Here is a 21,032-nt window from a genome sequence, read left to right as displayed (position 1 = left end):
ATGTTTTTAAGATAATATATTAGTTTCCATAGTTTTTAATTTATTTAATTAGTTAAATAAAATTAATTTCTTAATTTTTTCATTTGATGTTATTCATTGAACTCGTGGTCAATGGGTTTTTTAACTGCGCAAGTATACAGTAATATAGTAGGTAAATAATATTGAATTATATAATATTTAATACAAAAAAGTTTTTTAGGCTCATAATATTTATTGATTTTAATTTTTGATTATGACATGTAGAGTGAATTTATTTTTTTAATGTCACCCAGTAAAAATTCCCTAAAATATCCACTGTGACATACATGTATGCCGTTGATAATAGAGTTATTAGGTTAAAGTTAATATTGAGTATTTTACTGTATAATAATTATTTACTTTTATATTTTTCAGATGTAGTCATGATGCATAACACAATAATCAAAAATTACAATCCCGCGGCTTTGGTGAGCTACTCGTGTAGTCCGATGGCCTAGCTTGAGTAGCTAGGTTGGCGCGGGTTGCTTAGCTAGCCGGTATTCTTGGCTAGCCAATTATTGCTCCCTGGCCTTCCTCTTCTCCGTTAGCTTCTGGAACTGTCTACGGAGCCGCGCCTGCTGTGCTACTATTCTTATACTTTCACGGTTGGTGTACCCCCTGACGCCTTGGTTATCGTTTCCGGCTCCTCGGTTATCTCGGCAATGGGTCCATTTACCGCAAAACGCGTTTTTTCCTCCGCTTGCTCTTGCGGCGGTTGCTTTTCTCCTGGCTATGACCAGAGAGGAGCACTGGCTGCTAAGCTACAGTCGTTGTGTTTGTCGGCTGTCCACCGCCCGTCTGCCCAGCCGCGGCGTTATATAGCAGCCCACACCGGGTCCTGCAGCAGTTCCTAAGTGGACTTTGGTTCACCTGAGCTGCCGTCCGCCGTTCCTCCAGGTCACCGGACACCAGTCCCAGCTGGGAGGTGTAGTCCGCCACATCGGTGTACCATTTTCCGGCCTCTTTGTTGACGCTCATTGTATCTGGAAATAAGGATATGGTTAGTACAGTAAAATGTTATTTATTAAAATAGAATGCTGTAACGGAACAATTTTTCGTAGCTGTTTGTTGTTTTGAACTACCTACCGAACTACGCAAATGTTTATTGCGTAATTTTTTTTCTGCGCATTTGCTACCGATCGACACCCGTTTATACAGATTACAGACCCTCAACCTACAACACGCAAATTTTTCATTAATATTTCATTATATATTATAAAATGATAAATTAATTCTTCTTACTAACATTTTGTCGTATAAGTACATAGTTAATGCTTAAATTATTTAATTTATTTTTTACGATTCCACGACTTTATTTGAATAAACATATTATACAATTATTATTTTAATGAAACAAAATGCTGTTTATATTTCGGAGAGATGGGTTTCGGCAGGATGGGTTTTCGGTGAGATGGCCTCCGGGTTCGTGGTCGGCATGGGTTTCTTAGCTAGCCGATATTTCTGGCTAACAAATGGCTTGGCTCCCGGGCCTTCCTTTTTTCCTTCGGCGGCTGAAACTTTCTGCGTATAAAGGCTTTTTCTATCGTTTCCGGCTTCTCGGCTGGCGCGGAGAGTGGCCCTGACGCCTTGGTCACCGTTTCCGGCTCCTTGGCCATCAGGGCACTGCGTCTCTCAAACGCGTTTTTTCCGATGGTGTGGAGAGTTTTGTTTGTTGGATGTTCGCTTCTTCTGGGTCAGCCCAACCACGACGGTATATAATCGCTCACACCGGGTCTCGCAGCAGTTCCTGCAGGGACATGCAGTTCACCTGAGCTGCTGTTGGCCGCTCCTCCTGGTCACCGGACATGGCGGACACCAGTCCCAGCTGGGAAGTGTAGTCCGCCACACCGGTGCACCATTTTTTGGCCTCTTTTTTGACGCTCATCTCATTGTATCTGGAAATAAGGATGGTTAGTACAGCACAATTTTATTTATTAAGATAGAATACTGTGACGAAACAATTTTTCGTAGCTGGCTGTTGGTTGTTTTGAACTACCGAACTACGCAAATGATGATTATTGCGTAATTTTTTTTCGCATTTACTACCGATCGACATCCGTTTACAGACCCCCAACTTACACCACGCAAATTTTCTTTAAAAATAAATAAAAGTACCTAACAGTTTATAAAAATTATAAAATACCTAGTTAAATTAACAATTATTCAGTCATATTTAATCTATACTATGGTTACATACTGAATAATATTGTTTAATTTAATTTTACATGTGTGGTCATAACACATACCTAGTTACATATCAAAAATTCAGATTTATGAATTTAAAAAAACAATAATAATAACATGCTTTAAATTTAAATATTAATGTTGTGCTAAGTGTAGAAACTTACAGGGGTTAAAAATAGTTTTGCATTTTTTTATAAGCCATTACATTTTTTATAAAATATTCAAATTATACTAATAATGGCTAATATAGTAATATTCTTGAAAAAAATAATTTACCAGATCTTTCAGAATTTTTCGACAAGTCCACTGGACTATTACTGGAATCAATCTTCGGAACATTTTCAGTATCGCGTAAGCAACCGGAAATCTGCACAAATATATTGTAATGTAAGCAAATTGCACTATAAAAAGTTGCCTTAAAGACATATGTAGTGAAAATCAGATGGCTGAGATGCAATAGTAATCGACAAGTGGTAGTGAGGGTATACTTACATGAGATAAATAGCGGCCGGTTTACCCATTAATAATGTATGACTGCAGATACGGAAACGGTGTCAAATGGTCAGAATGGGTGATGAGTGATGACAGCCAGAGTATTTTTTACTACAATTTATAATATATTACGTTTTATATAGGGAAATTGTAGGCTATTCAAGATAGATTAGGTAATAGGTAAGTTACTATTGAATAACGCACTACCTATACAGATCTGTCTCTGTATATCTATGTATAGAGTTAAATTAATATGTTCATTGTTTATGGTCGATGTATCGACCAGCATGCACTATAAATACTAAATACGTATTACATCATGTTACAAAAAACAGTTGAAATCATTTATGTATTATAGATTTATAGAGTAGACTATTCTTTAATCAATGGTTGAAACATTTGAAACATCGTATACATTAAACGCGGCAAATTGTAAATTTGTAAATACAACACCAACGCGACGAATAATACTACATTACTATATTATACAAGGATATAGGTCAGTGTTTCTCAACCGGTGTGTCGCCGGGGAAGTCTAAACGTGTCGCGGGAAGAATTAATATTAAATGCACAAACCTTGTTGACACTATATTTACAAAAATTAAATGGTATAATTATTCTTATTTTTTTTTTATTGTGTGTCGCAAAGTATGAAACACTTTAATAGTGTGTCGCCATAATACAATGGTTAATATATATTATTATATATTATTTATATATTTTATATTATAAGGATTATGATTATAAATATATGTGTTACCCATGTGTAGGCCAGGAGTTTGCATGTTTTTCAATAATCATACAAAACATAACAATGTAAAATATTAATTTGTTTCATAGCAATAGGAGTGTATATTTAAAATGTATAATTGCATATTTTGCATAGTTGACCATTTTTCATTTATAAGTGCATATTTGACAATTATGTAAAGATGTAAATTTTAAAATGTTATAAAGAAATATAGATAATAAAGAAAATATAGAAATATAAATTTTCTAGACCTGAGATTTGAAAAAAAATTAAAAAATCTGGAACGAGGTCATCTAGAAGGACTTCTCAAGTTTATTTTGGTGTATAAATCATATTTCTACGACTATCGAGAGCTGAGGAAAATGGGAAGTACGAAAGCATGTTTTTACGGCCGATTTTTCGCTACCAGAATGGCCTCTTAATATGATAGTATGTAGATTGTTTGGAATTAAATGAAGTGTCAATAATAGAAGATCAAAGATGATATTTGTTTAACCTTTAGGTGATTAAAATTTGCAATAAACGGTAAGAAATTTTTATTTGTACCTCAGGACTCAAATCTTAGAAATTGAAATATTTATTATAATATGCAATTTAAATTTATCATACAATATTAATAATAGCAATAGAAGTTACAATCTCAATTAGGGGGCATGGGCATTATATCATTTCTATGTGAATTTTTCAATCTGAGTTTTCTCTCAGCAGTCGAATTATTGTACCTAATGTTGTACGACTTTTGTACGTTGTACCATTGATTATGACCATTTTCAAATATTTAATATTTTTCATACTTATATCTCACTTAAAACTTAAAATATCGTAAAAAACCAATAATATTCTTACCTATAGTCTGTTCAAAATGAGATCGGTGGGCCAATATAACAGTTATTTGATCAATAATTTACTCTAATATCAAAACTAAAAACATATTACCTATTGAAACTGGTGAACAAAAATTTACCATGTCGTATGTGTGTAAGACGAAGACAATAATACATGCGGATGCAACGTCCTTTTAATGTTTAGGAAAAACTGCAAAAGTTGTTATGCAGGCCATAAAAAAATTATTTTAAAATATTAATCAGAAGAGCGTTGTAAGATTTTTGAATATCAAGAGTCTTACAAACAGTGGCGTGTCCAGCACAAAATAATTGGATAGGCCAGTTTTGTTCTGTAGTGTGCTTGTAACTATTAGGGAAGATTTTTCCTATCACATAGAACCAAACAGTCAAATGAAAATTGGGTAGGCCCAGGCCTAGTCGGCCTACCCTGTAAACACGCCACTGCTTGCAAAAACTGTTTTAGATTGTTTACCTACTCAGTATATACCACTGCTGTCTGTTGCATGGGTTATTCAAATTTACAAGGAAGATAGACTATAATAGACTGTTATTAAAGTACATTAAGGGAAATAAACAACGTATTGAGTAGATATTTTTGAATTTTTAAAATATTAAATACTTAAATAAAGTGGCTAGGTACCTGTATAAAAAAAAGTCATAAATAGACTGCGGAAAAAATATTAATTCTCTATATAGTAATTGGCAATAAAGTGTATAGAATGAAAACAAATTATTTATTAGTATTAATATTATTACATAATAGATTTAAAAGTCATAAAAAAAAAAAAACAATAATTTTATCGTCACATAATCATTGAACTTCTAATAATCTATTGAATAATCTCTTCTAAAGTCGTGCCTTTGACACCAATATTACATGGTTTTTGTTCCACAAATGATAAATAAAATCTACAACAAATCAATAATTTTTGTATTAAATGTATGATATAATTTATTGTATACTGATGTAATGTGATATTTTTAATACTTTGTGAACATTTACTTAATGTATGCTGAGGTACAATAAAAAGATTAAATAAACTGTTAATTATTATAGATACTTATTTTAGTAAAAAGTAAAAATTATATTTATTGATTATTAAATAAAGTAGTGTCGTTACTATTGCACAAGTTTAAATAACAAATCGAGCAGAATATTATGTTTAAAATAAAATATCAAGAAGTTCCATCGCTGGATGGATTCTTCGCTCAAGTGATCAGTCCCTTTTATTTTATTTTATTTTATTTTTATTATATTCCTATCTTATCAACACTTATACTCATTGTAAAAAATAATATATTTACAGATTGTATAATAAAACAAATTAAAAACAAAATAAAACATACCAAGTAACATATTGTTATAGGCGTATAAACCATATAGAATTAGACTATATGAATCAGAATATTATTGATTACCTGTATATAATATTATTTAATTAGTAGGTAATTTAGTAGTGTTGGTATAGTGTTGGTAGTTGGTACTAACTCTGTAATTAGTAGATAATTTGATTTATTTTTAAATGTTTAAATTTTATTATTTTGTATACTTTCTATCGTTGTCTCTTGGGCTATATTGTATCTAGTGGCAAAACAAAGAATATAATTATTTTAGTTTTAAATTATTAAAACAATTGTTTTTCTTTTAAAAGATTGATATCAATATTGAAAATTTATTAAAAGCTTATTTTTATGAGAGCGATTTGTAAACTGTAAACTGTAATGTAAACTGTAGTATCTACCTATTGTAAAAATGAACAGAAGATTAATAAAGTTAAATATTCGCACTTTTTTTTTTTTTAATTTGAATAATTATAGTTAATTAACTATTTTTTATTAATAGTGGTTATACACAAATAACATAATAGGGGTAATTACATATTAAACTAATAGTAACATTATTATAAACAATATAAATTAATTGATTTAATACTGAAATTACCTATCTTGAGGTATGCCAATTTTTTTTTCAAGAAAATCGTATATTATTGACGCATAATGTTTATTTTCATCAACCCCAAAGTTTCCAGTTCCAGTTATGTTTCCTAACGCGCATGGTAATTCATTATTAAACCAACACATCTGCTGTCCCGCCTTGATTCTCACACCAATATACTGAAAGAATTAAAAATTAAAGTTTGATCAATCATTAAGTATAGGTAATACAATTTAATAATTAATATATAGATAATATACATCGCCAATAGGTGTATTAAATAATAACAAAATGTATAATAAGTAGGTAGGTTAGATATCTATATTGGCTGACGGAAAAAAAAAGGTATCTATATTGGCTATATTGTAATAATTATTAAGTACATTTATATACCTAATACAATCAATTATCAACATATACGCACATTATATAAATATATATACAGGGTGGTTCAAAATTTATGTTACAGCCATTATATTATATCTGTTAAAAAATAATAGGTTTCCATTTAAATTTCTAAAGTTAATCCTTCAAAACCCCTCTAAAATATTAAAAAAAAAATTATAAAATGTACAAATCATTTTAGATGTTTCTAAATCAAAAAACTTTCGTATCATAAATTGTTCTTTATTTTGAATATCGATGTGTTAAAATGGCTGTAAAATAAATTTTGAATCACCCCGTATATATATATTATGTATTGTCAAACTGTAAGGATATATTTGAGTAAGTTTTTAAAATGTTTTCGCAAAAGAAACAGACTTTAAAAGGGTACCCAAGAACCACTAAAAAGAAAAAAATAATTTTATTTACAAAAATATATTATAAGGTAATATAAGTAATTATTCAAAATAAAGCTATTAAACAGTAGCTGTACTCAAAGATTAAAGAAATGAAAGAGTTGTGGCGCAGCTTTGCATGGACCTTAAAAAATAATGAAGTACCTATTGTATTGTTCTGATTGATTGATTTGAAAAAGTTATTGAAGTTACTTAATAATATAGTTTTGGAAATACAATTATTTTATTATTTTTAGTGCCTTTTTAAGTAGGTAATTTTTGTTTTTTCAAATGTTTATTATATATTTTTTAGTGTGTGAAGATTAATAGGTAAAGTATAAGTAGGCCTACTAAACACGTTACTTGTGTGAAACACAAAATATTAATGAACACAAATAAATAAGGTTAACTCGTTTAAACAAAAATATGAAAAAAAAATAAGAAAATAGATCTGGGTAAAATAACGACCAGCATGATAAATATTTCACAAATGCGAACGTATTCACAAAGTAAACACCAAAACGAAAGTTTGGAAAATCATGTTTGCGTGTTCTTAGATACGAATAAACGAAACGAAAGATCATCAGCACTGAAGATTGGAATTACTTTATCTAATTTAAATAGCAATAAGTTATTTTTAATATACTACACGACATTTTTATGGTTGAAAATTTGAAATGATGGTACACCATCTACTAATCTAAAACATTATAACATAGTGATATCCAGCTTTGATAGTATTTAGTATAAAAATATGAAATAAATACTAGATTCAATTTATGTAAGATTCACTATTTTTTTTAAGTATCTGTGATAATTAATAGCTTATGGAGTGTCCCAATGTAGGGAAAATTGCTGTTTTATTTAGTTAAATAAAAGTAACCAAATAGATTTATAAATATGGAATGTAAATTAAAACATAGTATTATTGGAAATATTTAAATTAAGGAGTTCCGTTCTACATCACTAAAGGTCTAAAGATTTTCATCATATCTTCATAACATAAAATGCATACAGGATATTTCGGTAGGCGAAAGATCTTTTTAAAAAATAAGTCCATAGAAATATTCAAAATTAAATATTGGTACCTTACGATCAAATTTTATCTTATTTTTTTACTGCCTTAATATCCCGAATAGTGTCCACTAATAAAGTAATAATTCTTAAAATTATAAAAAAAATCGAATTATTTACTATTAAGGGTTGTTAATTGGCAAAATATTTTAATGTAAGTAGATGTAGATGTTGAAAATTAAGTGTGATAAAATGTAGTCAAATCTAGGAAAATAAAATCTAGTTTAACTTCCAAGTTCTAAAATATTAGTATTGTAAATAATAGGTACATACTACATAATATAGAAACATTCTAAAAATGTTAATAATACATCGTTTCAACTTTCAGTGTTAGTAGGAGATATAGAATATTCATTTAACTTACTAGTTCTGGTGTTTGAAGTGTTTGGCTGATTAATTTTGATGTTTCAGCTAAAAAAGTTGGCGGAATTTTGTATTTTGGTATGTTAGTAGTAATGCTTATAGTTGGCATGTTGTTGAATTTCTTATAATAATTAACTTATGAAAAATTACAACTGCAGATTAACGAGAACGTTATACAGAAAACAAGTAGACAAATAGGTAGTGTAAGTAACTCCAGTACACCAACTGTAATTTATGAGATATTCTCATTATATTATAGGTATTCTCGTATTTATCATTATAAGCATCTGTTGTGTCATGAACAAAAAAAAAATATAAATTCATAAAAAAACAAATGACGCAATAAACAATTATCTCATAGTCTTCTTATATATAATACATTATATACGCAATACCCATTTAGATATAATCGTCATAGTTTTTATAGATTTTATTACCTACCTCATGGTATTTCTAAGAATACTAAACATTCATTAAAACAAAATCACTAACTTAATGAACGGGAGGATTTTCAATTATTAATTAGCAATATTGTTTTGATAAAATCCATTTTCTGCTATTATGCCAGTGAAACAAAATGTCAAAATCTATACTATATATTTTTAGAATAAATAAAATAATATGCAAATTGTTATGTGGAAGAATTGTTTAATAAGACACTGGCGTACGCCGTACGCGATTGCGAGACCGGAAATTTGGGCTGGAATCTACTGATCCAGCAATCCCCACCCTGAGCGTAGGACAGCGAAGTTTTTCGCCACGGTCGTCAGGACAGTCACGAAGATCGACACATTTCGAGCAGAACCTCTTTGTTTCAGAAAATCTATATTATTATAAGTTCATTAATTAAGTTGTAATAAATCGCAGTAAATAAAAGTATCTTAAATCATTTTAAAAGGATCTTGTCGTATAATCATTAAATACATGTCTTAACTCTCCTATAAGGTACTACGCGCGTTGTACACATCAAAATGCTATAAGTCCCGAACACTGGATATTATAATATGCAACTCATATGCTATTTTTAACAATAATTTTGTATTATCATTGTCGATTGTATGTTTGTATGCACGAGATATAATGAACTTAAAAGGTCATCGTACCCGCTGTTGTCTCTGTGCACACGTTCGCCATGGAAAATATTCGTTAGCAAGTTCGATAGTGTGCTGTTAGTTTTGATATTATAGTAAATTTTTTACTATATATATACTTTATTAAACTTTTAGCTAAAAACATTATCTAGGTTCTCTCATCGTTTTTTTTACAATATTTTAATTTTTAAGTTAGTTATAATGTAAAAAAGTGTGTAAAATATTAATATTTAAAAACGGTCACGATTCATTTGAAAATTAAAATATCGTAAAAAACCGATCGAGAGAACACAGATAATGTCCTTACCTAAAAGTTTAACAATAGGAAAATTGATTATAATATCAAAACTAACAGCAAACATTTAAATTTTATTTTAATTAATAAATTATAACATAATAAAACATATAAATTTAACTTTTTTAATGTATTTTTTCCAATAATTCAATAAATGCGATTATTTTTTTTTTCATTACATTTTTAAAATTAAATTTACTAAAATATTTTGCCACCCCAGGGAATGTGCCTGCCCGCGCCTCCCCTAAATATGGGCTTGTATGTATAATACAATACAGTACCTAAGTTAATTTTAATTAGAAGAGTGAGACGGTTCAGTATTGACAATTCTCATCATTCTTACAAGTGATTCATTAGCAGTATAGTTTTTGTTATAAGAAGGAATATAAAACCAATAGTTATTACTTATTACATAATATATAGCTAAGACTAAAATGTCTAAAAATATATAAACACATTTTTTTTGACAAAGAAGATCAAATTTTATCAAAATGATGTATTTTAAGAATAAAAACAATGTAAACTTTGGTCAAAAAACTTAAACATAACGTGTAAGCATGATTGTTTTTTTTAGAAATGAATTTTGTTGAAGTTATATTTTGGGCGAAATCATGAAGACATTTAATTAAAAAATAAAAATTTTAACTATTTTTTGTAATTTAAAAATATTGTTTGCTTGGACTTGAAATTGTCGAATAATAAATAAAATGAATTGAAAACAATAATATTATTATGTCAGGTTAGGATTAAAAAAAAAATACGTGTACTTTTATTACTATTTTTAGATTTTTTGATGAATTGATTTTATTTAGATTTTGAACGATGTGTATTTTTTTAATTAATTTTTATTGTATCTGTCATCAGTCATTACTTTTTCAGCAGTATAAAAATATTTAGGTGTTCAACTTTCTAAATTTTTGAAGAGCGTTTATTTTAGAATTTATAATACTCCTCACAAGTTTTTTTTATATCTATTAAAAATGATTGAAAATACAGTCATATTATTTTATTATTTTTAAGTTTTTATTACTTGCTTATTTGAAAAAGTATGATTCGTGAAGAATTGAAACTTTTATGTATATTATTATATTTTATAATCATATACATACACAATGATTTTTCTGAATTATTTAGATTAATTTTAAACTATTAAATATTTATATCACGAACCTATATTGACGCCTACAGTAATTTAGTACTAACTCAAAAGTTAATATGAATATGAATAGTTGATATAAATGTATACTATTTTAATAATTAATTATTAATAATGTAATAAATGCAATGTTTTCGGTAGAAATGTAATCAATCGTCGTAATGCGAATAGAAAAAAAAATATTTTAATATCTACTAAAAAATATAAATACAGTGGATTCCGCTTAATGTGAGCACATTGGGACCAGCCCTATAATAACAATAAATAGTAATAAATAAAAAATTGACTTAAATTTGTATTATATTATATATTTAATTAATTGTGATTTTTATGTAAAATGTAATAAATTGTATTAGATATTAAAAACAAAAAAAAAGCACATTTTTAACCACGCCAGTTATGTTAACAGTTAACATAACAGATAGTACTACGCCTGTAAAAGTGAGAAAAAAAATATGCTGTTTTGGAAACTAAACCTATTATAACTAGGGACTCAGTTTACTTTATACCTTTTCAAATCCGGGACTTAGACGACTCAGTTTACCACAAAAATTATATTTCGGACTCAATTTACCTAGCCCCATCTTAATATCCAAAAAAGTATACAAAATCCCTTTTTGCATGAATTTTTATTTTTTTCCGATTAAAATGTACTTATTGTAAAAATACACCAGGATGATGGGAAAAATATTTAAAAAAATATTCAAGTGAAATGGCTGCATACTAGTTGTGGTCATGGATGATTTTTGAGATAAGCACATATAATAGTTGCGGTCACTGCAATTGTAGGTAATGTCTAAGTTACGGTCACAGCAAAGACTGAGCTTTTACACTGATAATAAAATAAGATAAACAATTTAGAATTGAAATTATATATTAGTAGGTAGTAACTAGTATGATATTATAATGAGTATCTAAAAAATTTGCTGAAAAGAAGCTGACGGTTTTTAAGTAGTCCAATCTGGAAATTTTGTTGGTATGTACAAGTTCCATGCTTTTATATTGGTGTTGACTTTAGAGCTATTAAATACCATTTGATGTAAGTTTATAGGTACTATATAATATACTCAATACTGTATAGTAATCTTAAATGATTATTAACCGTTACCGTAGTTTGTTAACTGAAGTCGATCACTGTTGTTTTTTAAATATAAAAATACTATTTTAGGTACTATGCATTTAAGAAATATTTATATATTTTTGTGATTTTATCCCACTATTGAGTGCGTAATTTTTGATTTTGACCACAACTAGTAAACACCGAGTGAATCAGTGAAACTACCCGTAAAAGTTGATCAAGAGTTAATTTGGGCACAAAATTAGTTTATGATATATTTTAATTGTCAATAAGTATAATACTTAAAAATCTATACTATTAGTTTTAAAATATTCCGGACAAAAAGTACTACAAGATTTTTTTTTTTTTACCTAAGATCGGTAAGTATCATTAGTATCAAATTGTTATTGTTGTAACATAAAGTGGGTAGTTTTTCATTTTGCACAACAATAAAATTTTCAGTTGTTTATTTTTCATCTGAAGTTCACAATTTTACAGCTAATGTACCTTACATCAAAATTATTCGCCATTTTGTGTCGAATCTGGTGACGTATATGCAGTAACGTTGTAACTTTATTTTCAACAATAGAAACTACGAAAAACTAATTTTTGCCGTTTTTGTACAATATGCAGAAAAGGGTTTTAAGGTTTAAATGGTAATGCTCTTTATTACTGTTGATAAACACAATCTCATAGATATGACGAAACCCGATTAAATTAGTCGTTTTTAAATACATATGTGTATATTCTAACACTATGATAAAAAAAAAATTGCCCATATTACGCGGCTTTTTTTAATTTTGTTAATATACATTATATTGGGACCAGACCATTTTGTCTATATTAAACGGATGCCCATATTAACCGGTGCCCACATTAGGCGAAATCCACTGTATATCTTAGATTAATATGATATTATTATTTATTACAATGGTGTAATAATTAATTTTATATAGCCTATATTTTATGTTTATTAATTATCATTATTATTATTTTCTTTTTTTTTTTGTATGACTAACAATAAATAAATCAATTGCAACTTAAAAAAAAATTTCTTATGTAATTTATTTAAGCGTCTATTTATTTTTTATGACATGATAGAGGACTGTACATTTTTATTATATGATCATCATTTTTATTAACTTTATTATCTAATTTTAAACGTAGTTTATAACTGACCTAAAAAAATGATAATCCAGAATCAGATAAATAAATTTTTTTTCTGAAAATATGCATATGATCTTTATAAAATTTCATAATAATGTATTATATACTTATTATTATGTAATGTATTATGTAAAATTGAAATCATCTATTTGTATATAAATTTAAATCGGTATATAACTGATTTGGTGGTTAAACTAGTCAATCCGTTATTAATCAATAAGAGGACGTGAATGTTAAACATATACGTTTATACTATATACCGAAAGCTTTTACAATTAATTTAAAACAATGTCTGTTCTAAGAATTGATACAAATGTTTCACACGTGGACATTGATGATGAATTTTTAGTGCTGTGTACAGAAGCTCTTGCTAAAACTTTCCAAAAACCAAAATCTGTAAGTACCTATATTGTCATTTTTTTTATGAGAAAATAAACAGCTTTAATGAAATAGGTATCTGAAATTGAATTATCTAATATAATACTACTATTGGTACTATTGGTACATCGGTTTTAATATAATAAATACGAAACATTAAAATTTAATAATTATTTTTAGGATATTTTAGTATTTGTTAATGGGGACCAACCCATTATTATTGCTGGTTCTACAGAACCAGCAGTAATTGTATCATTACTCAGCGTAGATGGAATAAATGCAAATATTAACAAACTCCACTCTGCAGCACTGTTTCCATTGTTTACAAAATATCTAAAAATTAACGAAAATAGGTGAGTAAAATATTAATAACATAAAATTATTATTATCATTATTACATTATGTAATATTAATTACATTTAGATTGTAGGTATCTCCTAATGTGTTTCAGTAAAAATATAATTGAAAAATATCCAAATACCTACCTAATTTTTATTATGTATGTGGGTATATGGAATTTTTATTGAAATTCTTAGTTTAATTTTAAATACCTACTAAGTTATAGGAATACTCAGTGCTTGATTTGGAAAAAAACTAGAAAGGGGATTCAATGGATGTTGGATGAATGAGCGTTCCACATAAAATTTACTGTCACATTACCGTGGAGGGATAAGCCCCCCCCTACAACCGCCCTTAATCCCAAAAGATTATTAAATCTATTATATAAAAATATTTTAAAAGAAAGAACACTTATTTGTTTATTACATCATCCAATAAAATTATAATTTATAATATTACGATTTATAAAGATATAATCCATAAAATATATAATATCTATTATTTATAGCATAATCACAGATATATGTTTATACGTCTTCTGTGGGCATAAACTTCGACTGTATAAACTAAGTAAAAAATAAACCGAGTAAACTTAGAGTTTAAATGATTGAAGAGCATAATACTTTCTCATCACTATATTTTACGGTTACGAATTTTACAGTTAATTTTTTTTTCATAGTCGATACAAATGTACAATGACTCCGTGCTCCGTCCCCTCGCGTCTACCCCCTATTCAAGCACTGAATTTATATCTTTATAAATCGTAATATAAATTATATTATTCCGAATACTTTTAACTTTTAAAGCTTGCTGACTGCTATCGTACATAGTTAGATATAAAATAAGTAATTATTTATTATTTACTTAATAATAATGATGTTTATATTGAACATTACTCTATATATATACTATTCAGTGCGGTACCCATAATTTGTGGGGGGCTTAAACATTCATACTTAACTATAGAAAAATAGGAAATAATTTAAAAACATATATATATACATATACTATTTAAAATAAAAGATTTCGGGGTTTTAAATTATTATTTATGATTTAAGTAATATACAATATTTATTTAACATTTATTTATGTTTTAGAGTTACAATTGCATTCAGTCCAATTGATCCTCACGCCATGGGACACAACGGAAAAATGATAATTCAATAAAACTTTATTATTTATATTGTATAAATTATTGATTTAAAATGCCACTATTTAAAATTGGTATATTATTGGTATTTAGAAGGCAATTTACTATGACAAAATAATATATATATATAATATAATATAATATATATATATAAATATGATTTACATTACAATGTAACATAATAAAACAAAATTCAATTTAAATCATTAGTTGATTATTTATTTATTTTAATTCAGTTAATCTTATGGAAGTATTATTATGTTAATAATTAATTAAATATTATCTGTAAGACTTCATGTATGAATATAAGTTTCTATAAAAATATGGTTTTGTATAGTATTTAAATTTTTTTATTAACAGGGAAATAATAAAAAAAAAATGTCATTAATTAAAAATATAATTATGGTACATTGGTACAAATAAATATATTGCGTATGTAAGTATGTAAAATATTTAATTTATAAAACAACAAGCTTAATTTTTATAAATAATAAGAATTTTATAAGATTTCAATCAGGACTTAATTTTACAATAAAAGGCAAAAGATAATACAATCTTATAGATAGGTACTATTTTAAGTGTTACCCCCCCCCCCCAAAGAAATGTTGGTATCAAAACTAAGTTAGTCTATTAATTCTTTAGCATACCAAAATCCTATTTTCTGAAAAATTGTCCATTTCTGTCCTTTCAGTATAACTAAATGGTGTATATCATTCGTTTTTAATTTTCAATAACAAATAGTTGATTGATACCTACCACTTATCAATCTGATGATTTATTTACTTTTTTTATTAATAATTTTTACTTTTTTATTATATTCTATACTGACTATACTATTTATGTAACTGATGCGAACACCCTGCAGTTGTACAGGTCAGTGAATAATGTTAAAATAATTTCGATAAAGTTTTTGAATATTTTAAAGTGTTTAATTTAATAAATATGCTTTTACAAGTCCAAATGACAGTAAATTGAGTAAATAATAACACTAATAACAGTAATGTGGTAGTTAAAGCTGGAGGGATGTTTTACAAGCTCTGCTAGAAGAGTGATGACTATCTCTATTTTTATTTACATAAAAATACAAAATGACCATATATAGTCTGCGGAAACGTTTCACGTTATGTTAAGATGGTAGAAAGTGATTGACGAAACATGACGTGTGTACATGCCGGATGTCCGTCCCTTCTTGGTTATCTTGCATAGTTGTGTGTATTAACGAAAACACACAATTCTGGCTTACATTAAATTACGTGTACTTATTATGATGATAAAATATATCCTTAACATTTATCCTTGCGCCTATTCTTAAGCAGTTAAGCTACAGATATCTGTTTAGGCCTACAGCCCCTTTCGTGTTATTATTTATCATTCATGTGTTTAATTTATGGTTTCTTTATACTCAATACACCTACCTATTTGTAAACCACAGAATAAATTAAATTATTATCTAATTTTTTTGAGGGGTGGGGGTTAGAGTATAAATATTTATAATATTATACAAGTTTTAAATGTAATAGGCATTTAAACCTATTCAATTTTATTTCAAGAAAAAATTTCGGGAGGGGGGGTCTGAACCCTGAAACTCCCCTCCCCTGGCTACGCCCTTGTTCTGTGTATATACTATATAGGTATGTATAAATGTTTAATATATATGGTGCAATCATCATTTTTCGTTCGAACTTAATTTTGAAGTTCTTTATATTTATATATAACTATATCATTTATTACGCGTATTATATTTAAATGCGCGATAGAAAACATGGTATAAATCAAATTTTATGATTATATTTTAACGCTGAAGACAATACAGAATTTGTTTTCAACCATTATAGACTATTATTAGTCAGTAGTCACTAGTCACCAATATACAGCGCCAGCTATTAATAATAAATAAACGTGTATTATAAGTAGTAAGTACTCACCTATATTGGTATGGACTCGTTACCAATTTACCCAGAGGGTAAGTATTTCTGTCACCCTCGGGGGGATCGATTTCTACCCTTCCCACAGGTCACAGGTGAACTATTTTCACTTCCGTCGATCTAATAAGACAGGGGTGGCGAACCTTCTGGAGTCAAGTGCCAAATTTTCCCAATCAAGGTTTTGAAAATTTTTCACGTGCCCAAAGGAAATTACATTTTCTAAGAATAAAAATAAAGTTACTGATTTATTATATATTATTTTATTAAATAAGCATACCTTTTTTTTTGTAATTATAATTTTTAAAATGTATATAATTTGTTTCTTTGTATTTCTTTTAACAGTTATAATCAAAACTTTATAAATAGCATAATTTCAATTTTTTCATGTCATTGAAATTTGATCAACGTGTCACCTTTGGCACGCGTGCTGTAGGTTTACCAACCCTGCAATAAGAGGTCCAAACTCCAGAGGACCTTTACTCGTCATATTTATTACTTATCTGCGATGTAGATGTTACTCATTAACTACAACGTTAAGTATCTTTATCATAGTTGAAAAAAATTCAAAATAGCAAGGGGGAACTAAACTACATTTGCTCCCAAATTATTATTTATGTTATGTACATACATTGCGGCAGTAGCAATAAAATGCAACCACACACAATTAATCAGTGGCACCACCATGATAGTAGAGATTCACCTCAACTTTTGTAAAGAGTACAGACCTTAATTTTCATCAGGTTTAAGTTACTTGTAAGTCTGAATAGTCTAACTTTTATAATGGCATGTTTTAGTAAAATCATCAAAGCACCACTACATACACCACTAACTTTGTTTTAGCTGTTATGAATGGATTACAAATGATTATAAATTATACTATATAATTTTATATTAGTTTTATTATATATTAAGTAAGTGCAATGGTAATTTACATGCATTTTTTTTAATCAAAATCTTAATACACATTTCTTTGGAATTTAAATTGATTAGTATATTTGTGTCCCCTTCCCTTTGAGTTTTGACTCTTGATTACAATACTAATTTTGGCCAGGAAATAGAAGATAAGAACTAGAAACATTAAATTAATAATATGTTTGATATTTATTTATCTTTCATTTCTCAATAAATATAAATAGTAAATAATGCCATATAAGCTTTTAGTGAAATTATATGGTTTTTACTTATTTTTAAACAAACAAAAAAAAACATACATGTGCATATTCATCTTTGATTTATAAATTAGTATAATATTATAGTATAAAAATTCTAAATTAATAACAATTAAAAATAATATTCAAGCATAAATAGTTTCACTTAGAGCATTGTTGAAAGTTTACATTTTTAATACTTGCCAGTGTAAATCCAGGTATAATTAGAAATATGTGAATGAAAAACATAGAAATCGCATTTCACAACATACTAGGGATACATCAACCAATGCTATTAAGATTAAATAATTTAATAAATATTTATAAATGTGACAATTAGTAATAATCAGGAATTGGTGCACAAGCAATTTTTACAAATTCATCATAGTTAACTTTGCCATTAGGATGGACATTGGCTTCTCGAAAAATTTGTTCAACTGAAAAATAATAACATTAACTGATAATTATTTATTTTTTTCAATACGCTTGATTGAGAAAAATGGGCTTTAAATATTTATATCATAAAATGAATTTAATATAATAAATAATATACCTTCTTTGCTATTTAAATGCTCTCCCCAACCTTGCAATAGATGTTTAAGATGTTTGCTATGAATAGTTCCGCTATGTTGACGATCGTTAGCTTTAAAAGCTGCTAAAATTTCATTAGGTAATTTTTCTACACGACAATGATTGTGCATTACCTTCAGAAAATCTGGAAAATGTAATTTTCCATCTGAAAAAAAATAATTATACTTATGATTTAGTAAAATTGATTTATATTTTTATCTTAAGGTATTTTTAAACTAGTTATGATAAGTTTTCAATGAATTAATTACAATACAACCCAACTATGATAATTATACTCAATAATATTTGTGATTTATTATAAAAATGATGTACCTATGAATTATTGGATAACATGATATATACATATAATTATATTATCAGTAGAGCCTGGATTTGAATGCAAAATGTATTATTTTGTGGAAAGTCCTAGGCAAAGTTTGTCAAGTGCAAAATTTGTTTCATATATCAGACAATTGAAAACTTAAACTTTTAATTTGTATTTTTATAGCATTTTAATAATTTTTAGCCTATATGAATTACAAGGTTTTTTAAAAAAATGTAACTGGTAATTTAAAATGTTTGCTTAAGAAATTTTGTTCCTACAGTTAATCATTGATCATGTTTTTATGATTAAACTGATTATATCATTATTTAAAGCAATCTTTGTAATTTATTAGGTGAAATAGTTTAATGTAAAATTTAACATAAATTTAAATATGCTTAGAATAAATAATTCAGCTTCAAAAATAACGTAAAATTTTTCAGATTTTGTGTAAAAAAATAAAAATATGGGTCACTTTTAAAGGACATGATTGCAGTTGAAATTGATTTTTTTTTAGCCTTTAAGGTATTTCTTGATTTGTTTTTGAGCTCTAATAAATCATATTAAAAATTAATACAATACTTTCTAATTATTGATTCGTCAATTAATTGAAAGTGCAATAATAAATAATTATAATTAGCTTAAAAATCACAATCATTATACATTTAAAATAAAATACAGTACATACAGTACATACATGAATGTGTTATGTATTTATGACATTTATGAATTAAGTAAAAATTGTATGTTATACAAAGTTCTCAATAGATAAATGAAATAGTTTTAGGTGTAAATTAAAAATTATATTAATTTTTTTTTAATTTAATTACCTAATTGTACTTACTGTTTTCTGAAAAGTATTTCTTTAATTCAGTTATTGTTGGACTCATTCCTAGAGATCGCATAATTACACTGAGTTCGTCTAATTTATTAATTGTCCCTTCTCTAGCAAATAGATAAAAACATTCTCTAAATTCTGAAAAAAAATATCAGAGTGTAAAATACAGAACACACATTAGGTCAAATACTCACAAGTAATCATTTTTCTTTTACAGTAAGTATTTACAATAAACTAATGTCTTACCGTCAATGTCTTCTTCCTTGAAATGATGGGCCATTATTGTACGTAATTAAAATATAACACAATTGTTTTGATGGTAAATCTCGTAATATAATTATTTTTCTGTCTACCTAAATAAGTAATATAAATAAATAAGGAATATTATTTTTAATGATATTTTAAGTATGAGGAATAAGAAATTTAATTTTTCATAGTCTTATCTACTTAATATTAATAATATATAATTATTATAATATAATGTTTACAGCATAAGGTATATAGGTATTCGATTGTATAATATACCTGTAAAAATATAAAACAATAAACAGAAATTTAAAAATAATTATCGAATCGTAAATTGATAATATTTGTAGTTTGTACTATGAATTGTGAGAATAATGTTTATGATTATGAGTTATGACATAATTATTGTCGTCGTCACTAATTTCGATATTATTGTTATTTGTTTTTTAATCTTTACGAAGCGTGTAGATAATATGTAGATAAGAATAAATTGGTGTAAAGCTTAAGGTATCCTTAGTAGACCAGTGCAGGCTCCCAGGTGTCTATAGGTGAGGCGTAAACGGTGTTGAATAACGAGGGGTACCCGACCCTTTGTCTGCTGTTAATAAATTTCCTCGCCATTGTCCGTTTTATTCCGTCGCTGATAATAACACAACGGAGTAAATTCAATTTCATTTATTTTGTGATTATACCTTATATACTGTTTTACTGTCACTGTTATTATACGTACTTAAATTGTCGTTTTATGTACCCACTGGCTATTGCGACTGCTCTACCCATTACGATTACACACAACAGTGAAGAGACGGCGCGACAGCTGTTCGCGAGATAGGTTTACTGCTATTTTTATCAATTGGTGAAAAAAAAAACTTCAACGTAAAAGTAAAATCGACTAAGGGACAACGCAA

General features: G+C 27.4%; 3 protein-coding genes and 1 long non-coding RNA gene across 8 annotated transcripts; 1 reads left to right on the top strand and 3 right to left on the bottom strand.

Moving 5' to 3' along the window:
• Positions 1–378: 378 nt before the first annotated feature.
• LOC132923229 (uncharacterized) lies at positions 379–3,449 on the bottom strand. Of its 2 annotated transcripts, XR_009661136.1 has the most exons (4): positions 2,695–3,449; positions 2,479–2,569; positions 1,105–1,913; positions 379–1,001 (listed from the first exon to the last, which is right to left on the bottom strand). It is a non-coding gene; the product is annotated as an uncharacterized LOC132923229 (long non-coding RNA). The 2 variants fall into 2 exon arrangements; XR_009661135.1 differs by having other exon boundaries at positions 2,479–3,448.
• Positions 3,450–5,003: 1,554 nt separating this feature from the next.
• LOC132922572 (macrophage migration inhibitory factor-like) lies at positions 5,004–8,689 on the bottom strand. The gene is made up of 3 exons (XM_060986150.1): positions 8,444–8,689; positions 6,233–6,405; positions 5,004–5,199 (listed from the first exon to the last, which is right to left on the bottom strand). Exons 1-3 carry the CDS (start codon positions 8,549–8,551, stop codon positions 5,121–5,123), a joined length of 360 nt encoding a protein of 119 aa, XP_060842133.1. The 5' UTR covers positions 8,552–8,689; the 3' UTR covers positions 5,004–5,120.
• A 4,696-nt stretch (positions 8,690–13,385) lies between these two features.
• LOC132922771 (macrophage migration inhibitory factor homolog) lies at positions 13,386–15,278 on the top strand. Its single transcript, XM_060986462.1, has 3 exons — positions 13,386–13,604; positions 13,767–13,939; positions 15,023–15,278. Exons 1-3 carry the CDS (start codon positions 13,497–13,499, stop codon positions 15,090–15,092), a joined length of 351 nt encoding a protein of 116 aa, XP_060842445.1. The 5' UTR covers positions 13,386–13,496; the 3' UTR covers positions 15,093–15,278.
• A 2,799-nt stretch (positions 15,279–18,077) lies between these two features.
• Positions 18,078–20,988, bottom strand: LOC132922826 (uncharacterized). Of its 4 annotated transcripts, none has more exons than XM_060986546.1 (5): positions 20,855–20,988; positions 20,125–20,231; positions 19,885–20,016; positions 18,702–18,884; positions 18,078–18,585 (listed from the first exon to the last, which is right to left on the bottom strand). In XM_060986546.1, the coding sequence occupies exons 2-5, from the start codon at positions 20,156–20,158 to the stop codon at positions 18,485–18,487; spliced, it is 450 nt and encodes a 149-aa protein (XP_060842529.1). In that variant the 5' UTR covers positions 20,159–20,231; positions 20,855–20,988; the 3' UTR covers positions 18,078–18,484. The 4 variants fall into 4 exon arrangements, with proteins under 4 accessions (XP_060842529.1, XP_060842528.1, XP_060842530.1 ...); XM_060986545.1 differs by lacking the exon at positions 20,855–20,988 and adding an exon at positions 20,404–20,542; XM_060986547.1 differs by lacking the exon at positions 20,855–20,988 and adding an exon at positions 20,326–20,512.
• Positions 20,989–21,032: the final 44 nt, after the last annotated feature.

This window comes from Rhopalosiphum padi, chromosome 2, assembly GCF_020882245.1.
Source record: "Rhopalosiphum padi isolate XX-2018 chromosome 2, ASM2088224v1, whole genome shotgun sequence".
NCBI classification, from domain to species: Eukaryota; Metazoa; Arthropoda; class Insecta; order Hemiptera; family Aphididae; genus Rhopalosiphum; species Rhopalosiphum padi.
Note: the sequence above shows the minus strand (reverse complement) of the source record. Positions and strands in the feature narration are given on the sequence as shown.

Coding starts and splice junctions, on each gene's coding strand:
- LOC132922572 (XM_060986150.1), bottom strand. CDS start 8,551: ATGCCAACTATAAGCATTACTACTAACATACCAAAATACAAAATTCCG. Junction 6,406..8,443: donor CACTTCAAACACCAGAACTA/GTAAGTTAAATG, acceptor TAATTCTTTCAG/TATATTGGTGTGAGAATCAA. Junction 5,200..6,232: donor ATTGGCATACCTCAAGATAG/GTAATTTCAGTA, acceptor GATTTGTTGTAG/ATTTTATTTATCATTTGTGG.
- LOC132922771 (XM_060986462.1), top strand. CDS start 13,497: ATGTCTGTTCTAAGAATTGATACAAATGTTTCACACGTGGACATTGAT. Junction 13,605..13,766: donor CTTTCCAAAAACCAAAATCT/GTAAGTACCTAT, acceptor AATTATTTTTAG/GATATTTTAGTATTTGTTAA. Junction 13,940..15,022: donor CTAAAAATTAACGAAAATAG/GTGAGTAAAATA, acceptor TTTATGTTTTAG/AGTTACAATTGCATTCAGTC.
- LOC132922826 (XM_060986546.1), bottom strand. CDS start 20,158: ATGGCCCATCATTTCAAGGAAGAAGACATTGACG. Junction 20,017..20,124: donor CAAGGAAGAAGACATTGACG/GTAAGACATTAG, acceptor ATTTTTTTTCAG/AATTTAGAGAATGTTTTTAT. Junction 18,586..18,701: donor GCATTTAAATAGCAAAGAAG/GTATATTATTTA, acceptor ATTATTTTTCAG/TTGAACAAATTTTTCGAGAA.